General features: G+C 44.7%; 1 protein-coding gene and 1 long non-coding RNA gene across 3 annotated transcripts; both read left to right on the top strand.

The window, feature by feature from the left end:
• The first annotated feature begins 971 nt into the window (after positions 1 to 971).
• Positions 972 to 12267, top strand: Tvp23b (trans-golgi network vesicle protein 23 homolog B). 2 transcript variants are annotated; one of them, NM_001107568.3, is given in 7 exon segments: positions 972 to 1019; positions 3166 to 3248; positions 4345 to 4489; positions 5983 to 6072; positions 7100 to 7231; positions 9007 to 9135; positions 11242 to 12267. In NM_001107568.3, coding segments are annotated over 7 exon segments (618 nt in total). In that variant the 5' UTR covers positions 972 to 1007; the 3' UTR covers positions 11269 to 12267.
• A 443-nt stretch (positions 12268 to 12710) lies between these two features.
• Positions 12711 to 14701, top strand: LOC148002910 (uncharacterized). The gene is made up of 2 exons (XR_015631705.1): positions 12711 to 12771; positions 13109 to 14701. It is a non-coding gene; the product is annotated as an uncharacterized LOC148002910 (long non-coding RNA).
• Positions 14702 to 17280: the final 2579 nt, after the last annotated feature.

Here is a 17280-nt window from a genome sequence, read left to right on the forward strand (position 1 = left end):
ATTGTGACACTGGGTTTGACATAGTGCTGGCAAAGAACCAGATAAAACCCGGGGTTCCTTGAATAGAGTCCCTTCAGTTAAGAAAAGGTGGGAGAGACACTACATGTGTCTTCCAATGGTCTGACATAGTTGGGCAAACAGAATATTACTTTCATTACAGTTATAAAGATGGCTTTAAATTCTTCAAATTTTAGGTCCAGGCAAGATCACACCATCAGCAGGTAACTTAAAACAGTAATAAAACCAATGCATACCGCTTTACTAAATGCTCCATAAAGCCATCGCGGTCCTTCCCACTTTACAGCTGAGGAAGGCGATATAATTGGTACATAGGGCAGATGCACAGTACTGGCCTCTGTTTTTAACCTGAGGTTATGTCCTTTACAGCAGTAACCCCACTGCTTACGCTAGTCCTCTTGTCTTTTTCTTACTCGTTTTTCTTTAATTCCTTCCCAAGGACATATTTATTTCTCAAGTATCTTTAAATTTTAAATCGCAAAAGTAAGACTATACTCAAATACAATACAAGGTTAAATTACAGAATAAAGCCCCGCCTCTCTCAGGACATCTCCGCTGGTGGCAGTGACTCACAGTTTGTACTTCACCGGTAGCAAAAACCATTTTCCATTCATAACCTAAGAAACTTCCCTTTAGAAACCACTAAGTTAGACAACTCATTCCCAAGCATTTTGCTTCAGTCTGGAGGTGCAGCCCCTACCCCTAGCTCACGCTTGCTCCGCCCACCTCGGCCTCAGAGACTCTGTGGCTTGGCCCCGCCCACATACCCCGCCTCCTATTGCGCGTGGACCCGCTCTTCCTGCCCCGCCTACTATGGAGCCCCGCCCTCACGGTATAGATCCGCCTATCGCCTGCTGGTCCTGGGAGTTGCTCCCTCCCACGAAGTGGCTTCCTGGTGTGTTCGTGACGTTGATAGTAGAACCGGAACGCGTTGCAGCTGCGCTGTCGTGGCTCCCGGAAGTGGGGGGCGGGTTGGCACCTGGTCCGTCATGTTGTCGCAGGTGAGGGTTGACGTCCGGGCGCCGGGAGCCGGTGCTGGTGCTTGAGTTGGGATCGGGGGTCTTGCTCAGCCCCTCGAGGCTTTTGGGTCCGTGTGCCCGCCCACTACTGAGCTGTAGAAGGTCAGATGGCTGAGAACGGGGCTGGCCCGGGCAAGTTGTACCTAGAGGGTTTGTGGGCTCTGAGGGATAGGGTGCACCGGTGACCCAGGAGGCACAGGGGACTTTTGCTCTATGGAGGCGGGTCGTCAGCGGTAGTGGAGCACACAGACTGCAGGGATCTCAGGGTGTGAAGTCGGAGTAACCGGTCTCCTCACGCCTACCCGGATGAGGGGAATGGACCCTGATGAGGGGAATGGACCCTGACATTAAAGGGCAGGGCGGTCCTGTAGGGAGAGATTGCTAGAGCCTTGGGTTCTGAATAGTAGCTGTTACCATGCTGTACCCAGAGAATCACGATGGTTATCACGTTTCCATCTGTAGGGATCGGTGTAGCCAACTGGCTTTCGGCTAGAGATTAGTACACGTAATATATTTTCTTATCTTTAAAACTTTACTGTGAACAGGTTTCTTGTCCTGCATTGTTAGGTTGGGGTGTTCGAGGAGAAGGAATCTGCAAAGAGCAGGATTGGTGGGGAGAAAGAAGTTAAGTTGGGTAACAACATATTTTCAGATCATAAGAACAAAGACATGGTGATATATCAAGTGTCTGAGGATGGGCCAACCAGAATTTGTGATTAAAAAAAAGTCTACTTTGTGGAAATGTGGAGAAAATCCATTGGTGGTTTCAACTCAGCTCTCCGAAGGTGCACTTAGATCGAAGGAGGCTGGGGAAAGACAACCAGAGGCCACCTGTTCTACACTTAAGTCTGTGACCATGAGTTAAACCCTTCCACCTGCTGGGCATTTGACATTTTTGTAGTCTTTACCTTCCTTCCCCCAGGCAACCTGTGGGTTAAAACTTCTGTGCTGGCTTAACCATCTATTCCTCTTTTTTTTTTTTTTTTCGGTCTGATAATTTTCTTTCCTATTACCAAGAAGCAGCCCCTCCCTGCATCTAAGGCTCCTAATCACCCAGGAGTTCCATTGTTGGGTCGCAGCTGATTTTAGTTTTACCATTCCTCACTTCCGGTTGCTCACTGGGAAACGTTCGCGAGTTGTGCTGTTGGTCGCCTTCCATTTCCCCGCTTTGGAAATGCTTGTTGGTTTCGGCTCAAAGACGGGCTTTAATTTCTTCTATTTTTTTACCCCCGCCTGTATCCAACTGATTATAACCGTTTTGACTCAGCCTTTCAAGTGCTGGGATTACAGGCACAAGGGACCACACACTTGTACTTTCTATTACCTTAAAAAAATAAGAACTCCCCACATGACATCTCGGGTGTCACCCTGTTCATTGTTCTTGAAACCCGTGTGCATTTGTGGAATTCTGTCTCCTCAGTTCTAGTTGGAAGTTCTTCTCCGTTCCCTGCTGTTCTGTACCTTTCATGTTTTTTCCCCCTCTACTTTATTTATTCACTCTACTTCCCGATCTGTTCTTAGGAGTTCGCAGAAGGATGTTATCCAGCAGTCTTTTAGGAGTCATTCTTCAGGTGCTGGGATCCTCCTGGGAGCACTTTATCCCTCTTCCAGGATCATCGCTCTGGTGTGAGAGGTTTTATGTATTAGAAAGCTACTTGAAATAATAGGAAGAAAATGATGGCATAAGTCCTAGAGGCATGGTGGTGGCTATTTAGCCTCAGATGATAAGAGAAAGCCTTTCGAGGAGTCTTGGAAACAGGATGCAGTCACATGGTTTTGTGAAGGAGCCCAAAGCCCTTTAAGTGTGTCCTCAATAGCTTCAGTTTTTCTCTGACTTGGGAGAGAGTAGCCCACAATAGACGTCGGTATTGGGGAGCACCATTTGCTCCCCTTTGTTCTTTCAGGGCTCAGGCTGGGGTTAATGGATTTTTAGATTCTCATGGGGTTTTCTTCAGATGACTGGAGTTGGGGTAGAAGATCTGTAGGTGCCTTTTTTCTTATGCTGTGAATTCCTGGTACTTGTAACTCATGGTTTCACCTTCCATTTTGAGGATCGTGTAGGCTTGTATGTAGTAGGCATCCAAGCACCGAATTTCATTTTTATCATAGATATTTAATTTCCAAACAGGACAGTAATGACGACACTGAAGATGTCTCACTGTTTGATGCAGAAGAGGAGACAACCAGTAGACCAAGAAAATCCAGAATCAGGTACAAGGTTGAGTTGGAGTTATGTTATCGTCTATTCTGCCAAATACTGGTGCTTGCAGATGGGATTTGTGTTGACTTTTTTTTTTTTGTATTTTTTATTTTTGTTTTGTTTTGTTTTGTTTTGACACAGCCCCACTATGTAGCCTTGGCTAGGCTGGCTGGCTGCTGTTTTCTGAGAGTGCGCCATTTCTTTATGTGATTTCTACAGGGGATGGGGTTTAGCTCAGTGGTAGATCTCAAGGTCTGTGTTCAATTCTCAGCTTAAAAAAAAAAAGACAAAAATCACAAAAATAAGGAGGCTATAATTTTTGTAAATACATTTTGATTTTTTTTATAAATTTCAGAATTATGTCTTGTATAAGTAGCACAAGATTACATGTACATCTAAATGTATTTCCTGTAAAGAAATTAACTTAAGTAAACATTCTACTTGAATCTTGAAAACACTGCTAAGTGAAGGTGGTGGTCACAGGAGACAAAATATTGCATGATTTTACTTACACGGAGTGGCCGTAATGGATGAATCTGTAGAGACAGAAGATGATTGGTTGTTTAGGGCTGAGGTGGTTGGGAAGAAAGGAGGAATGATTGCCAGTGGGGATAGATTTGCTTTTAGGAGTAATATAATATTGTTAAATTGATTGTGGCCGATGGTCATACAGATGGATATATTAAATACATTTAATTTACAAAAAAAAATGCATGCATGAACTCCTGGAGGTGCGGGACAGGAAGAGTATGAAAACGGGGGCAGCCTGAGCTACCTAGGGAGACTTTATTTGTCACAAAGGAGGAAAAGGAAAAACTGTATGGTGACTTTGTCTTAATGCTTGAAGCAGTTTCTCACTCGGGGGCTCTTGTGATGTGATTGGATAATCTAAGCTGGTAGGGTCCGGTTAGGTGCTTTGATAGTTTATACTCAACAGGGTGTCAGAGTCAGCTCGTGTAATGTATTTTCTCGTGACAGTAGAACCTATTAGTGGTGGGGACTTAGGAGAGGGTAAGCTATTTGCTTTCTCCTCCCCTCATCTCACGGTCGTGGGCCTGCTAGCCCTTGCAGTGAAATGTAACCGCGCTACTGTGCCTTGGCCTTTAGACACCCGGTGGCGTCCTTCTTCCACCTGTTCTTCCGAGTCAGCGCGGTGGTGGTCTATCTCCTCTGCGAGCTGCTCAGCAGCAGCTTTATTGCCTGCATGGTGACAATCATCCTGCTGCTGTCATGTGACTTTTGGGCAGTGAAGGTAGGTTGTGTTTTTATTTTAAAATTGTATTTAATATAAATTGAAATAACGAATAAATCGAAAGGAACAGGACAGCGTTGTGAATTGACGTTAAGACGTCTATTACTTTAGACCTTACATGTGTCAAACTGCCAGGTGCCCCTGATCACCTGGTCACCGCTGGGTCGTGGTGCTCAGAACATCACTAGCAGCTGCAGCATCTACGTATTTTATTCCGATGCTATTTATGAATGTTCTGGGTATAGCTTCTATGTAAAATTCCAGTCTAGTTTGCAGATGTTTAAGACGTGTCCTTTTTTGTCTTTTAAAAGCTCGGGTACTTGGGACTTGGGCACAGTCATCACAGCCAGGGTCAAGTTTGCCTCCATAGGATATTTTTCAGTGTCTGAAGTATTTTTGATGCTTACAAATGGGGTTGGAAGTAAGGCCACATTTGTTTCAGTAGTAAAAACTATTCTCTTAAGGAAATAAATATTGGTTAAAATCCCATTCTGAAGATAAGAATTCTGAGATTGAGTCAAAATCAAACTCTGACTGAAAAGATTCAACTGAAACAGGGACATTAGATAACATCAGACCAATTCAAACCTAAAGAAACTTGGCACTTTAAGATGAGAAGAGTGAGGGCCTAGGATGGGCATGTGCTGTATGTAATCTTAGCACTTGGGAGGCAGGAGCAGGACCACAAACTCAAGGCTAGCATGGTCTACATAGTGAGTTCTAGGTCAGCTATGGCTATGATATGAGACCCTGTACTGGCTAATTTTATGTCAATGTGATACAAGCTGGAGTTATCAGAGGGAAGGGAACCTCAGTTGAGAACATGCCTCTAAAATGTTGGGCTGTTGGCAAGCCTGTAGGGCATTTTCGTAATTAGTAATTTATTAGTGAGGATCCAACCCATTATAGATGTTGCCTTCCCTGGGCAGATAGTTCAGGGCTCTTTAAGAAAGCAGGCTGAACAAGCCATGAGGAGCAAGGCAGTAGATAGCATCCCTTTATGGCCTCTGCATCAGTTCCTGCTGCCAGGTTCCTGCCCTGCTGAGTTCCTGCCCTGACTACCTGCGATAATGAACTATGACCTGGAAGTGTAAGCAGAATAAACCCTTTCTTCTCCAAGCTGCTTAAATCATGGTGTTTCATCACAGGATGGTGATTCCTAACTAAGAGAGAATCCATCTTAAAATTAAAACTAGAAAGAAGGAAGGGAAGACCTAGGAAGGAATTAGGGTGTGGAGGAAGGACAGGCATTTCCTCTTAGGGTAAAGAAAGGGTGCTGCTCTGGGTATGCTCGTTGCTTATCCTAGAAGCAGCATGCACCCTGATCTTGACATGGCCATTTTTGATTAGTCTTTTGTCAGGCCTGGAATGTAGGGGTTAACTGGTTATTCTGGGGAGAACTGGAGAATTTTGTGAAATAGTACACTAAGATGGGATTTATATTGCTTTAAATAATCATTTAAAAAATGTGTGTTCATATTAATCTTTCCCAGAATGTCACCGGTAGACTAATGGTCGGCCTACGTTGGTGGAATCATATCGACGAGGATGGAAAGAGCCACTGGGTGTTTGAGTCCAGAAAGGTAATTAATAAAGTGTGTGCAGGTTCCTTCTGGGCACCGCAGGGTGGAGGAGTCAAGGCTGAGGCACTGTGCATATCACTTACCCTGTTAGTACGAAGTCAGGGAGCTACCAAAGCCCAGTGCTTTTGCTGCTTCTGTCTGGAAACAAGTCAGACACAGGCCAGGCTCCTGAGAGCAGGGCAAACTGCCCGCTGGCCTGTACATGAGTCTTCCTGGTGTCCCCAGCTTTGTCGTCTTGCTGGGCATCACCTTGGATCTTTCTGTGTTCAGCAGACACTTCCTCCATCATCTTTTTCTGTCTTTGTCCCCATGGCCATTTCCTATTTGTCAGGGAGAAGATTGCAGCTGGGTACAGGGTCAGAGTGGTTGGTCTATTCTGTAAGCCGGTGCCCTCGTAACTGTGGGGAACCTGTTTGCTTTGGATCACCCTGCTTCCTAATAGTGAACATTCCCTTTTTGTGGAATATTTTTTTTGGAGATAAGAGGATAAGAATCTTGGCAATACTACCAGTTAAATTGTTTGCCCTCTGCTTGGAAGAACCTGTCCAAGTAATACTTCTCAGAGAGCAACGTTGTACTCAGTGAGCTTATATTCCTGACATCAAATCTGCCTAGGAAATAACTCATTTCCCTCATCAATTCCTGGGTTTTGCTGGAACATGGAGTCTCCGAGATGACTCTTTGATTTCCGTAACTCTCACCTAGAAAGGATTTCCTTAGCTCTGACCTTTCTCATGAATGAACAGCACTAATGCAAGAAGAATTGAGTTCATGCTGTGAAAGGCCATGGCTTCCTATTCTGTCCTAAACATGCAAAGTTATTGAGCCAAAGCAAAGTGTAATAATTCATTTATTAGGGTGGTTTGGTGGCAGAGCCACTAATCTGTGCATTTAGTTCTAACTTGGGACTTAGATCACCTCTATTAAACTTTGAATTTAAGTGCAATGTGTTTTCTGTTTAAAGTGACTTGTACTGATAAATCTGACATCAGTGGTTGAAATGATGCCTTATTGTTTGCTTTTCTAGTCAACTCCTCAAGACAGCAAAACCATTTCCGAGGCCGAGTCGAGAATCTTTTGGTTAGGACTCATCGCCTGCCCAGTCCTGTGGGTGATCTTTGCCTTTAGTGCCCTCTTTTCCTTCAGAGTGAAGTGGCTGGTGAGTATCAGCCTGATTGGACAGCTGTGTCTCCTATCTGAATTCCAGGCCTCACCTGCTTTCCCCTGAGTATGGGGCACAGCCACACGCCAGCTTCCCAGGTATCAGTGGTTGTTGTGGTCTTTTAAGGAAGCTGGTTGCTAACCTCTTCTGCTTACTTATTTTGGTTACTAGATCACTCCAGACCTCAGGAGCTTAGAACAACTGTCAGTTCTGTGCTGGCCTCACAGCGATTGGGTCAGGGCAACCCCTGGGGTATCCAGCTCACTGGCTGAGTTCACTGTTGCTGCCACTCACTGTGGTCAAGGGAGTGGACACTGGGTTCTTCTCTTCTGGACGTAGGAGGATGTGAAGAGCATATGAGACAGAAACACTATCTGCTGTGTTTGAACCTCGCAGTCTGTCACCTGAGACAGACTGAGTCTCGTCTCTGTAATAGTTGAGTTTGCTGCATTTGACATGCACAGGTTTCATGCATTGTGGCCCTGACTAGATTCCTGCTCCCCATGCGTTAGTATCTCCTGTCCCTGTTGTGCTGGGAAACTTGGTGTTGTGTGTGTACATTCCTATTTTCCTCTTACGCCGTGGGGGTTTTGTTCATTTTTACGCTGTAATCATCTCTATGTGTTTGCCTCTGATCCTTCACAGTTAGGCCGTGTCTTCAGTGTTTGTGGATTTTCTGCAGTGTAGTGGAGACAGCATTAATGGTTGCTCACTTGTGGGTTGTGAGTTGTAGTGGTTTTAAGTTAGGAATAGTACTTTTCTTTATCCTTCCGAGTACTAAACTTGGTTGTTTTTACTGACTTAGAGCAGTGGTTCTCAACCTCCCCAGTGCCAACTTTAAAATTATTTCCATTGCTACTTCATAACCAGAATTTTGCTGCTGTTATGAATCATAAAGTAAATATCTGATATGCAGCCCATAAAAGGGTTGAAACCCACAGGTTGAGATCACTTAAAGACTATGTGGATGAGAAGACTCACTCCTCTGTCCCCGTCTTTCTTCCATCTGTGTTATGTTGTTATGACTGAGAACAGGCACCCTCTAAAGTACTTTCTGAGTCTGATCTTCATCTGTTCATGGTGTGCATGTGTTCCTGTGTTTGTGTGAAGGCAGCGAGCGCAGGTGTGTGTGCATATGTGCCTTGTGGAGGACAGAGCACAACCTCAGATGGCTGCTTTGTTCTTTCTCCAGTGAGCCCCAGGCTCTGCCTCGAAGCACGGATCACAGGAGTGAGGTGTTCCCTATAGTTCAGGCATTTAGAACACATGGTCTCCAGTTGGTGGCACTGTTTGTCAAGGCTTCAGAGTTGTGTGTGGCCTTTCTGGAACAAGTGTGTCACTGGGTACAGGCTTGGAGAGCAAACTGGGAGTAGGGTGAGGCTTTAAGCTTGTGTTTTGGGATGTGAGCCCTCAGCATGTGCTACAGTGGCCATGCCTGCCTGAGCTCCCGCCTCGCCATTGCCAGCTCCAACCCTCTGAAACCATAAGCCAGAATAAACGCTTGCTTCTGTCTGTTGTCTTGGCTATTGTGTTTTATCACAGCAACAGAAATGTAGCTACAAGTATGAGTGAGAATGATGACTCCTGCTGAAGGGTTGGTGCCTCCACAGAGTAGCATCAGTGAGGTGTCTTCTGCAGGCTGAGGAGTCTCATGGGTTCAACCTCTGACCTGCAGCATTTCCTTTTATCACCACAGTCCACCTGGCCTCATTGAACAGTGTAGAGAAAACTCGGTTTGGGCTAGTAACCATTGCCTGTTTCCCCTCTCCTAGGCTGTGGTGATCATGGGTGTGGTGCTGCAAGGTGCCAACCTATATGGTTATGTCCGGTGTAAAGTGGGCAGCAAGAAGAACTTAACCAGCATGGCTACGTCCTATCTTGGAAAGCAGTTTCTAAGACAAGTAGGTGTTCTCTAGATGCCCTCTATGACTGATAGAATAATGTCTGACTCTTGTAGAGTTTTACTTTTTCTCAAATGGTTGCTTTAAATCATTTTTAACGTATGGGTGTTTTGCCTGTATGTCTGTAAACCACATGTGCTCAGTACCCATGCGCTAGAAGACAGCACTGATTGGATGCCCCGGGACTGGCATTGCAGACAGCTGTGAGCTGGGAATCAAACACTGTGTCCTCTAGAAGAGTGACTCGTACTCTTAACTGCTGAGCTATCCCTCCAGCCACCAAATGCTTTGTAGCTCTTTAAGTTTCATAATTGTTTCAGCGTGAGTTAACGGCAGAGATATTTTGCTTGCTCTTTGGAGGCTTTTAGGACAGTCCAGAAATGTATCATTAGTTCTTAAAATTATTTTGAAGCCAAGAGAAATAAACTATCATTGAAATTAATCATTTTCATAGATTATCACAAGGTCAACTGCTTTTCATTAATGATGGTTGTTTTAAATGAAAGGTCTTGAAGAATGTGTATTGCATGGTTTCAGGGTTTATAAGCACAAATAAATTAAAAAGACCTTATCATTAGTGTTGCTTTAAAGTAATTTTTCCCCTTACTCAGAATACAAGGTTGGTTGGTTTGTTTGTTTATTTATTTATTTATTTATTTATTTATTTATTATTTTGGGTGTGTATGAGTGTTCTACCTGGCATGTCTGTATACTACATTCATGCCTGGTGTCCACAGAAGCTAGGTGGGGGCATCCAGAAGAATCCTCTGAGACTAGAGCTATAGATGGTTGTGAACGACCATGTGAGTGCTAGGAATTGAACCCTGGTCCTCTGTAAGAGCAGCCAGTGTTTTAAACCATTAAGTCATCTTTCTAGCCCCCACAAAGTTTATTTCTTCTATATGATAGTTGAAATTAAGGCTTTCCGTAGAATAATGAAGTAGTTATGGTCACAAGTTTGGTTAAATGTCTTAGGGAAATCTACTAGGGCTTTATGTGAATACCCTCAGTGAGGTTTAGTGTAGTGTAGTGTCAGGAAGGACAGTGAATCTCAGATTCCACCGCTGAGGCTTCTTATTCAGCTGATGTGGGCATGGTGTCATGGTTAGCATTTCTAATAAATTGATGTCCGAACATTACACTGAGTAACAAAATTCTTGAGAGGTGAAGGGCCTTGCTCAGGAGTGCAGAGCCTGATGACCATCTGTGCTCTGAGTTATTCTTTTCTTCATTTCACTGCCCAGTTTCTTGTTATAGATGATAAGAAGTAGGGAGAAGAAATAGTCTTTTAAAATTACACTTGTTTATTGATGTATATGTGTATATGTATGTATAGACACATATGGAAATATAAGTGTCTATACATATACATATATACACATATAGGGGGTATGTGTGTGGTCATGTGTGTGTAAGAGCATGCGTGTGAAGGTCAGAGGACAACTTCAGTTCTCGCTTTCTCCCATGTGGGTCATGGAGGTCAAGCTTGGATCGTCCAGTTTGGGGTGGTACAAGGCCCCTTTACATGCTGAGCCATCTTAGAGGGACACGGCGTGATTTTCACTGTGGGGTTTCTACCTGGCTAACGGTCCATTTGTTGTGTGTGCTTTAGTATTGTGCGATTTTCTTTTTGTTTGTTTGTTTTTTTGAGACGTTGTTACACTATGTATGCTTGGATGGCCTAGGCCTTGCTATGTAGACCAGGCTGGCCTTGAACCTCACAGAGATCCACCTGCTTCTGCTTCCCGAGTGCTGGGATTAGAGGTGTGTGTCAGCACATACGGCTGTGGTGGATTTTAGTTGGGTGGGACTTGGCTATTGAACCTTGGGGCTGCTATATTACTAATCTTTTATCTCATGAAATCTGGCAACACTTTACTTAATATGACAAGCTGGACATCTGAGTGGACGATGGAATCCACAGGTTTTCTTCTACATTGTGTCTACTTCTTAAGCATGACAATTATAATAATAAGGTGTTGAAATAATGTAATAAAAGAGCTGGCCCAGTGATGATGCAGTTTCCCTTGGTCTGGAGCTGTGAGCCCCATGGTACTCGAAGTGAAATAATGTCGAGGTTAAGAAGTCGTTTCTTCTCTGTTGCAGAACGCTGGAGATGGTCAGACTTCATGAGTAAAGACAAAGACTGGGCCATGGACTCTGGGAGCGATGGAGAAGATCTTGGTGTTTAGAACTCAGTCTGTTGCAGGGTGGGATGTTGTGTTTATTTTGTTACTTAGAAGCTTATTTAAAAGAAGGAAACCACACGGGGCTGGAAACAGTGTCAGAGTGTGCTTGGTGTATGTCTGTATAGACAGTCCTGTGACAGCAACGTGTCCCAAATCTGTGTGCTCTTTGCACACATGAATGGAGCATTATATTTGATCCATAGACCGTAGGAAGGGCGTTCAGTCCGTCTCAGATATCTGTGTTTGCATAGTATTCCTGTGTGTTGTTTTTCGAGGTAAGTTTTGATTCGGTGATAAGGGTCAACGTGTTGGTTTATGTATGAATTAGAAACAGTTATTAATTTCAATGTGTTCTTTATGGTAAAATTCCTTATCTTAGACTTGTATAAGCAAGTAAAAGCTAAATTTGGGTACTAGTGTTAACTGATTTCTAAAATTTTGTTTTTTCTTAGTAGTAAGTCATTCACTCGAGCTGTTTGATATAAATGGATCTTTGTAGCTGTGGTGGATGGACAGGCCGCTGTTGCTGTGTCTTTTGTGGCCATAGATCACTCTGGAAAGATTACCTTTTAATAAGAATATTATTCTTATGTAATAATGAGAGTAATTGCTTAAGTACTTGGCATAATAAATGCCTATAAAATACTGTATGAATTTATTTTTTTCTTGTTATAAAGGGGATATTATAAATTACATTTGTATTAAGGTTATTTCCTAAGACAGTGATATACTATAGACTAAACCAAATGTGAACTATTATAGGCAGCTGAATTCTTTTGTAGCTACTGAAAATTTTGTTGGAATCTTTAGATTATGTTGTAAATACATTTGTCTATTGTTGGCACATTTTAAATGTCTTCTTTATTAAATCAGGGTCTTTATTAGAGTGTAGCTTGTCAGGTGTATAACTTTATATTTATATAAAACTGCCATTTACAAAGCATTAGATGTGTGGTCCCATTTGGTCATGGCGCTGTGACGACACCTTTGAGGAGACTGACCTGTGGCAGTTGAGTTACTCAAGGGGACACAGCCCCAGGAGCACCTGTAGAATCTTAAAGCAGGGTGAAGCTAGGGAAGAAAGGCGAACTCCAAAGACCTCTTCTTCCTGTGGAGGAGTTTACTAAGTGGTTGCTTGCTCTCAGCCTTACCTCATCTGTCTCTGCACCTGATGAGGAGAGCTGTCCTTACTAAAGATAGGTTTTATTTGATCAGAAAGATCTGAATCTTGAGGATTGGGAAGCACATTAGCATCTGTTGGGGTAACCATATTGTTTTTGAGTCTGAAATTCTAAACTGGCGTAGATTTACCTTTTGGACTATGCAGGATCCAGCACTTGCCTCGCTTATTTATTTTTTATTTTTTTACTTTATATCCCTATCACAGCCCTCCTTTCTCCAATCCTCTAGTCCCATCTTTACAAATCCTTCTTCCCGCTGTCAGAAGGTGAGCCCCTCTTGGGTACTACCATGGGACATCTAGTCCCAGCAGGACACATCCTCTCCCACTGAGGCCCAACCCAGCAGTCCAGGTAGGGGGAAGGGGATCTAATGGGAAGGAACCGAGATAGTCCCCACTCAACTTGTTAGGAGACCCACATGAAGAAAGGTTGTACATTTGCCACAAATGTGTAGGGGTCTAGGTCCAGCTCCTGCATGCTCCCTGGTTGGTGCCCCGGGCTCTCTGAGCCCCTGTGGTCCCAGGTTAGTTGACTCTGTGGGTCTTCTTATGGTGTCCTTGACCTCTCCTTCTTGTTTACTTCTATGCACCACACTTTCACAAGTCTCCCTGGACTCCGACTGATGTTTGACTGTGGTCTCTGCATCTATCTCCATCTGCTGCCGGATGAAGCCCCTCAGGTGACAGTTATGCTAGGCTCCTGTCTGCAGGCTTAGCAGAGCATCATTAATAGTGTTGGGTGACTCTCACATGGGATGGTCTCCCGTTGGGGCAGTCATTGGATGGCTCTTCCCTCAGTCTCTGCCCCATCTTTATCCTTGCACATCTTGTAATCAAGACAAACTTCGGGTTAAAGGGTTTGTGGGTGGATTGATGACCCCCTCCCTGCCTGGCCACAGGAGGTGGCCACTTTTATTCTCCATATCCCCCTCTGGTAGGAATCTCAGCTAGAGTCACCCCACAGACTGCCCATATCCTCTCCAGTCCCAGGCCTCCAGCTAGTCACCAGAGATGCACCCCACCCCCCACCCCAGTCACCAGAGGTGCACCCTGCCCCCCACCCCCACACACTATTTAGTTTTCCCCTCTGAGTTTTTTCCTTCCCAGCTAGAACATGGCAACGGATTCCTACGTTTCCTCAGTGAGACTTGGTGTGGCCACGTGACCTGGTTCTGGCCAGTGGAAACACTTCTAGGAACCAGGGCTAAGACATCCTCATCCCCTTCTCATGTTCATCCTTCTGTCTGATGTTTTGAGAATTCCTTCCCTGGGGAGAAGGAAGCAGGTGTCCACCCACTCCTTAGAAGGCCCCAGTGGCAAACCAAAGGGTGATTCCCCCTGAGTTCAGTGTGGTGAACAGGTGGGTTTCTTGGCTTCCCTACACCGCATGCTAAACAAGCTGCCGTGCTTAGCCACTGCATCACAGTTGAGAAAGGGTCCAAGAGAGGTTGCCGTAAGTGGTGGCTTCTTTGTACCGTCCCCATCAGCCAGGATGCGATGGCTGGAGTGGGCGCCACCGCAGGACTGAGAGCATGGCTGTGTCCTCAGACCCTGGTGTCAGCTCCTTGACTCACATGTGAATAGAGGTGTGCATAGCAGTGAAGGCACACAGACTCCATCACAGTGTGTGCCTGCATTGTAACCTTGGGTCCTCCTAGTGTTTAGTGATATTTCCCTATAACCTCAAGCGGGAGGAAAGAAAGGACCGCTGTGTACCATGTAACTCCCTGTTAAGATTTATAGCCAAGGCTAAGCAAAGCAAAATAATCACCAAGAGACAGTCTGCTTACCAGGGACCCCATTTGTCATTTCTCAGGCCCCTTGGTTAGTTGGGGTTGTGTCTTTGTGGCTAATGAGATTGGAGTGAAATGGCTGGCTATGTCACTGATTCTCCAGTCTTTCGTTCCTTATGGTAGCAAGGTGGTGGGGCCTCAGGCAGCTGTGGAGACTGGACAACAGAGTCCCCCTTCCTGGTTCAGTGGGACCAGAGTGCTAGCAAGAAAAACAAACAAACACCCCCCCCACCCCCAAACCTGTGTAGAATGAACCTGTTGGCTTCCTGGTTAATGGTTACTGTAGCCCGGCAAACACTGCATAGCAGAACAGCCTGCTTGGCCAGCACAGTTGCATAACCAATAGAATAGTCAGAAAACTCTAAAAAATACTAAATAAAATAATAATAAAATAAAAATACTAATTATTGTATTTACTTGGTGCTTGCATGTGCCCCTGTGGAGGTCGCAGGACAACTTGGAAGGTTCACTCCTTCCATCCCGTGTGTACCGTGGATCGAACTCACACCACTGGACTTCGCACCTTCGTTCACTGAGCTGACTCACTGGCCCTAGAAGACATTTTCTAAAAAGTCTCGGTTCAGCAACTTTTCATTGTTTGATGCCGTGCCCTATTCCAAAGAAAGAAGCTGGATTCCTTGTCCCTTCCTGCAAGGTCACACTGTTCAGGTGGGGCCATAAAGACTTTGATTGTGGAGAGCTGCTAAGCCCAAGTCCCATCTAGGTTGATAAGAAGCTTTGCACCTCCAGCCTTTTGTTGTCACAGTTGTGGGACCACGGCACTAGGACTTTCAGGTTCTCAAGAGGAATGGAGAATTAATATGAAATCTGACCTTTAAATAAATATAGATTCAATTTAAAAGGGAGAAAAACATGAAGCCAAATTAAATATACTTGCAGGTCATATCCAGCTGAGCTAACTTTGGGATAGTGTAATGATCTCCAGACCCCTGTGGGACTAGTGGGACTCCCCCTGTGTCAAATCCTGGCAGCACTGATAGAGCAGACTAGCTCCTGTGAAAGCTGGCTTTCACCACCTGTGAAAGCAGCCCTCGCCACCAGTTCTGCAGCTTCCTGGAAGGGGAGAGAAATCACTGATGGTCACCGTAGAACACCAAGACTTATGGAAGTCATTCATAGCTAATGTGGGTGAGTGAAGGACGAAGAAACAGTCAAAACCATCAATCCCAGCTGAATGGATCACTAGAGTTGCTAGCCTTTAGCTAGCCTGGTAAGGGCAAGAGGGAAGACTACAATTAAAGTTAGAAACTAAAGGGGGATGTCCCTGCTGACAGTCCTAAGCTGCGGCAATCACTGTACATCTGGATAGAGTGTGCCCTGGCCCATGCCTAACATAGTGCTTTCCTCAGCCCACATCTGCGAATCATTCCCTCCACTCAGCATCACTAGTGAGCAGAGGGTGTTGAATTAAGCAAAATGTAATCATGAAGACTGGATCCACATTTCCACTTGATTGAGACTCTTTGCAAATCAGCAGAGTGCTTCCGGTGAGGCAGGAGGCTGAGTCCTTCGTGTTTACAGAGGAATAGTTCCTGAGGATTGAACAGGATCTTTGTAAGACGGTCAGTGCAATTCCAAGCCCACAATGATCAGTCACTGTTGGTCGTATAAGTAGAACGGGAAACTGTTCCTTAGGTGCCAGAGCTCAGAAAATCCAACCCCTAGGTGAGTCGCTCACCTTGGGTTCTAATTCTGACCCAGGACAAAGCACAGAGGCTCCACGTGGAGCAAAACAGTCAGTTATGGGAAAGGATGGGGACCTTAGTTCTTAGTTTGCTTAACACAAGTTAGGGATGGTAAAAAGTGCACAAAACGGGGTTGGGGATTTAGCTCAGTAGAGCGCTTGCCTAGCAAGCGCAAGTCCCTGGGTTCGGTCCCCAGCTCTGAAAAAAAGAAAAAAGAAAAAAAAGTGCACAAAACACACATGTAAGTTATGAGGTGGGCAGCCTTCAGGATGAGAAGAGGTCTGGCATGCTCTGCTCTTAACACAAGCACTTGGTAGAATTAAAATGCTGAAGAAAACGGGAAGAAAGATTGATTGTGAAGCTTATGCCTGGTGACCAGAGGCATCGCCTAACTTCCCTGATTTCACAGAGGGTCAGAGGTAAGTATAGCTTGGTCCGGATTGCTGGCAGGAGGCACTCCGACTTGATTTTTTTTTTTCCCATTTAAGAGTGTGAGTAGAGGAGGGCTCAGTCCAAATCAATGGTCCCTGTAAGGATTTTGTGAGATCCTAGGATATGAGCTGGGAGTTTACTATAGCTGTTTGTTCTTAATTATTTTTATAGTGGAAACATATCCTGCTTTCTGGCAGCAGTTGTTCTCTGACAGCAGTTGAAACTTGGTAACGTCTTCGAGTTTATCATTATACTTATACTTATACTTATAATTATAATAATAATTATTGTTATTATTATTATATTTTTTAATTTACACTCCGTCTAAGGCCATTCCACCCTGAATGTGCCCGATCTTTGCAGTTTTAAACAGCTCTGGGATTATTTCTGTCACGGCAGGCTGGTTTCTCTTTGTGTAACTCGCATTTGGTCCACTAGATGGCAGTATACCAACGTATGCTGTACATGGACCTGCTAATTACTTCAGCAGCCAGTTGCTAGGTCTACACTGGCAACTGTGGAGTTTCCTAGTTTGCCTTCAAATGATGCAGTGCTAAATCCATTCCTCCTGTTGTTCAGTCAGTTGAAATCGGTGTTAACTGATGGATAGATGCTGAGTGACTAGTGTCACAGCGACAAAGTACCCCACTTGGGAACGTATAGCAAAGCACCTGTCCCTTGAGGCACTTCAGACAGAGGCGCGAGGAGCTGTATGGCTTCTTCTCTGATATTGCCAAGGTCTCCGTTGGAAAGTGAGAAGACTGGCTGGAGGGTCCGCAGTTTTTCCAGGGTCATGTAAGTAGAGACAGGTGAAGCTGGGGCTCCCACAGGGAAAGGGAAGGTAA

This window comes from Rattus norvegicus, chromosome 10 (genome assembly GCF_021556685.1).
Source record: "Rattus norvegicus strain SHRSP/BbbUtx chromosome 10, alternate assembly SHRSP_T2T, whole genome shotgun sequence".
NCBI classification, from domain to species: domain Eukaryota; kingdom Metazoa; phylum Chordata; class Mammalia; order Rodentia; family Muridae; genus Rattus; species Rattus norvegicus.

What these genes read in the sequence shown, in the direction of transcription:
- Tvp23b (XM_087574280.1), top strand. Translation starts at nt 4,442, where the DNA reads ATGGTGACAATCATCCTGCTGCTGTCATGTGACTTTTGGGCAGTGAAG. An exon ending in GTGACTTTTGGGCAGTGAAG is followed by an intron (nt 4,490 to 5,982) that starts GTAGGTTGTGTT and finishes AATCTTTCCCAG; the next exon opens with AATGTCACCGGTAGACTAAT. An exon ending in GGGTGTTTGAGTCCAGAAAG is followed by an intron (nt 6,073 to 7,099) that starts GTAATTAATAAA and finishes TTGCTTTTCTAG; the next exon opens with TCAACTCCTCAAGACAGCAA.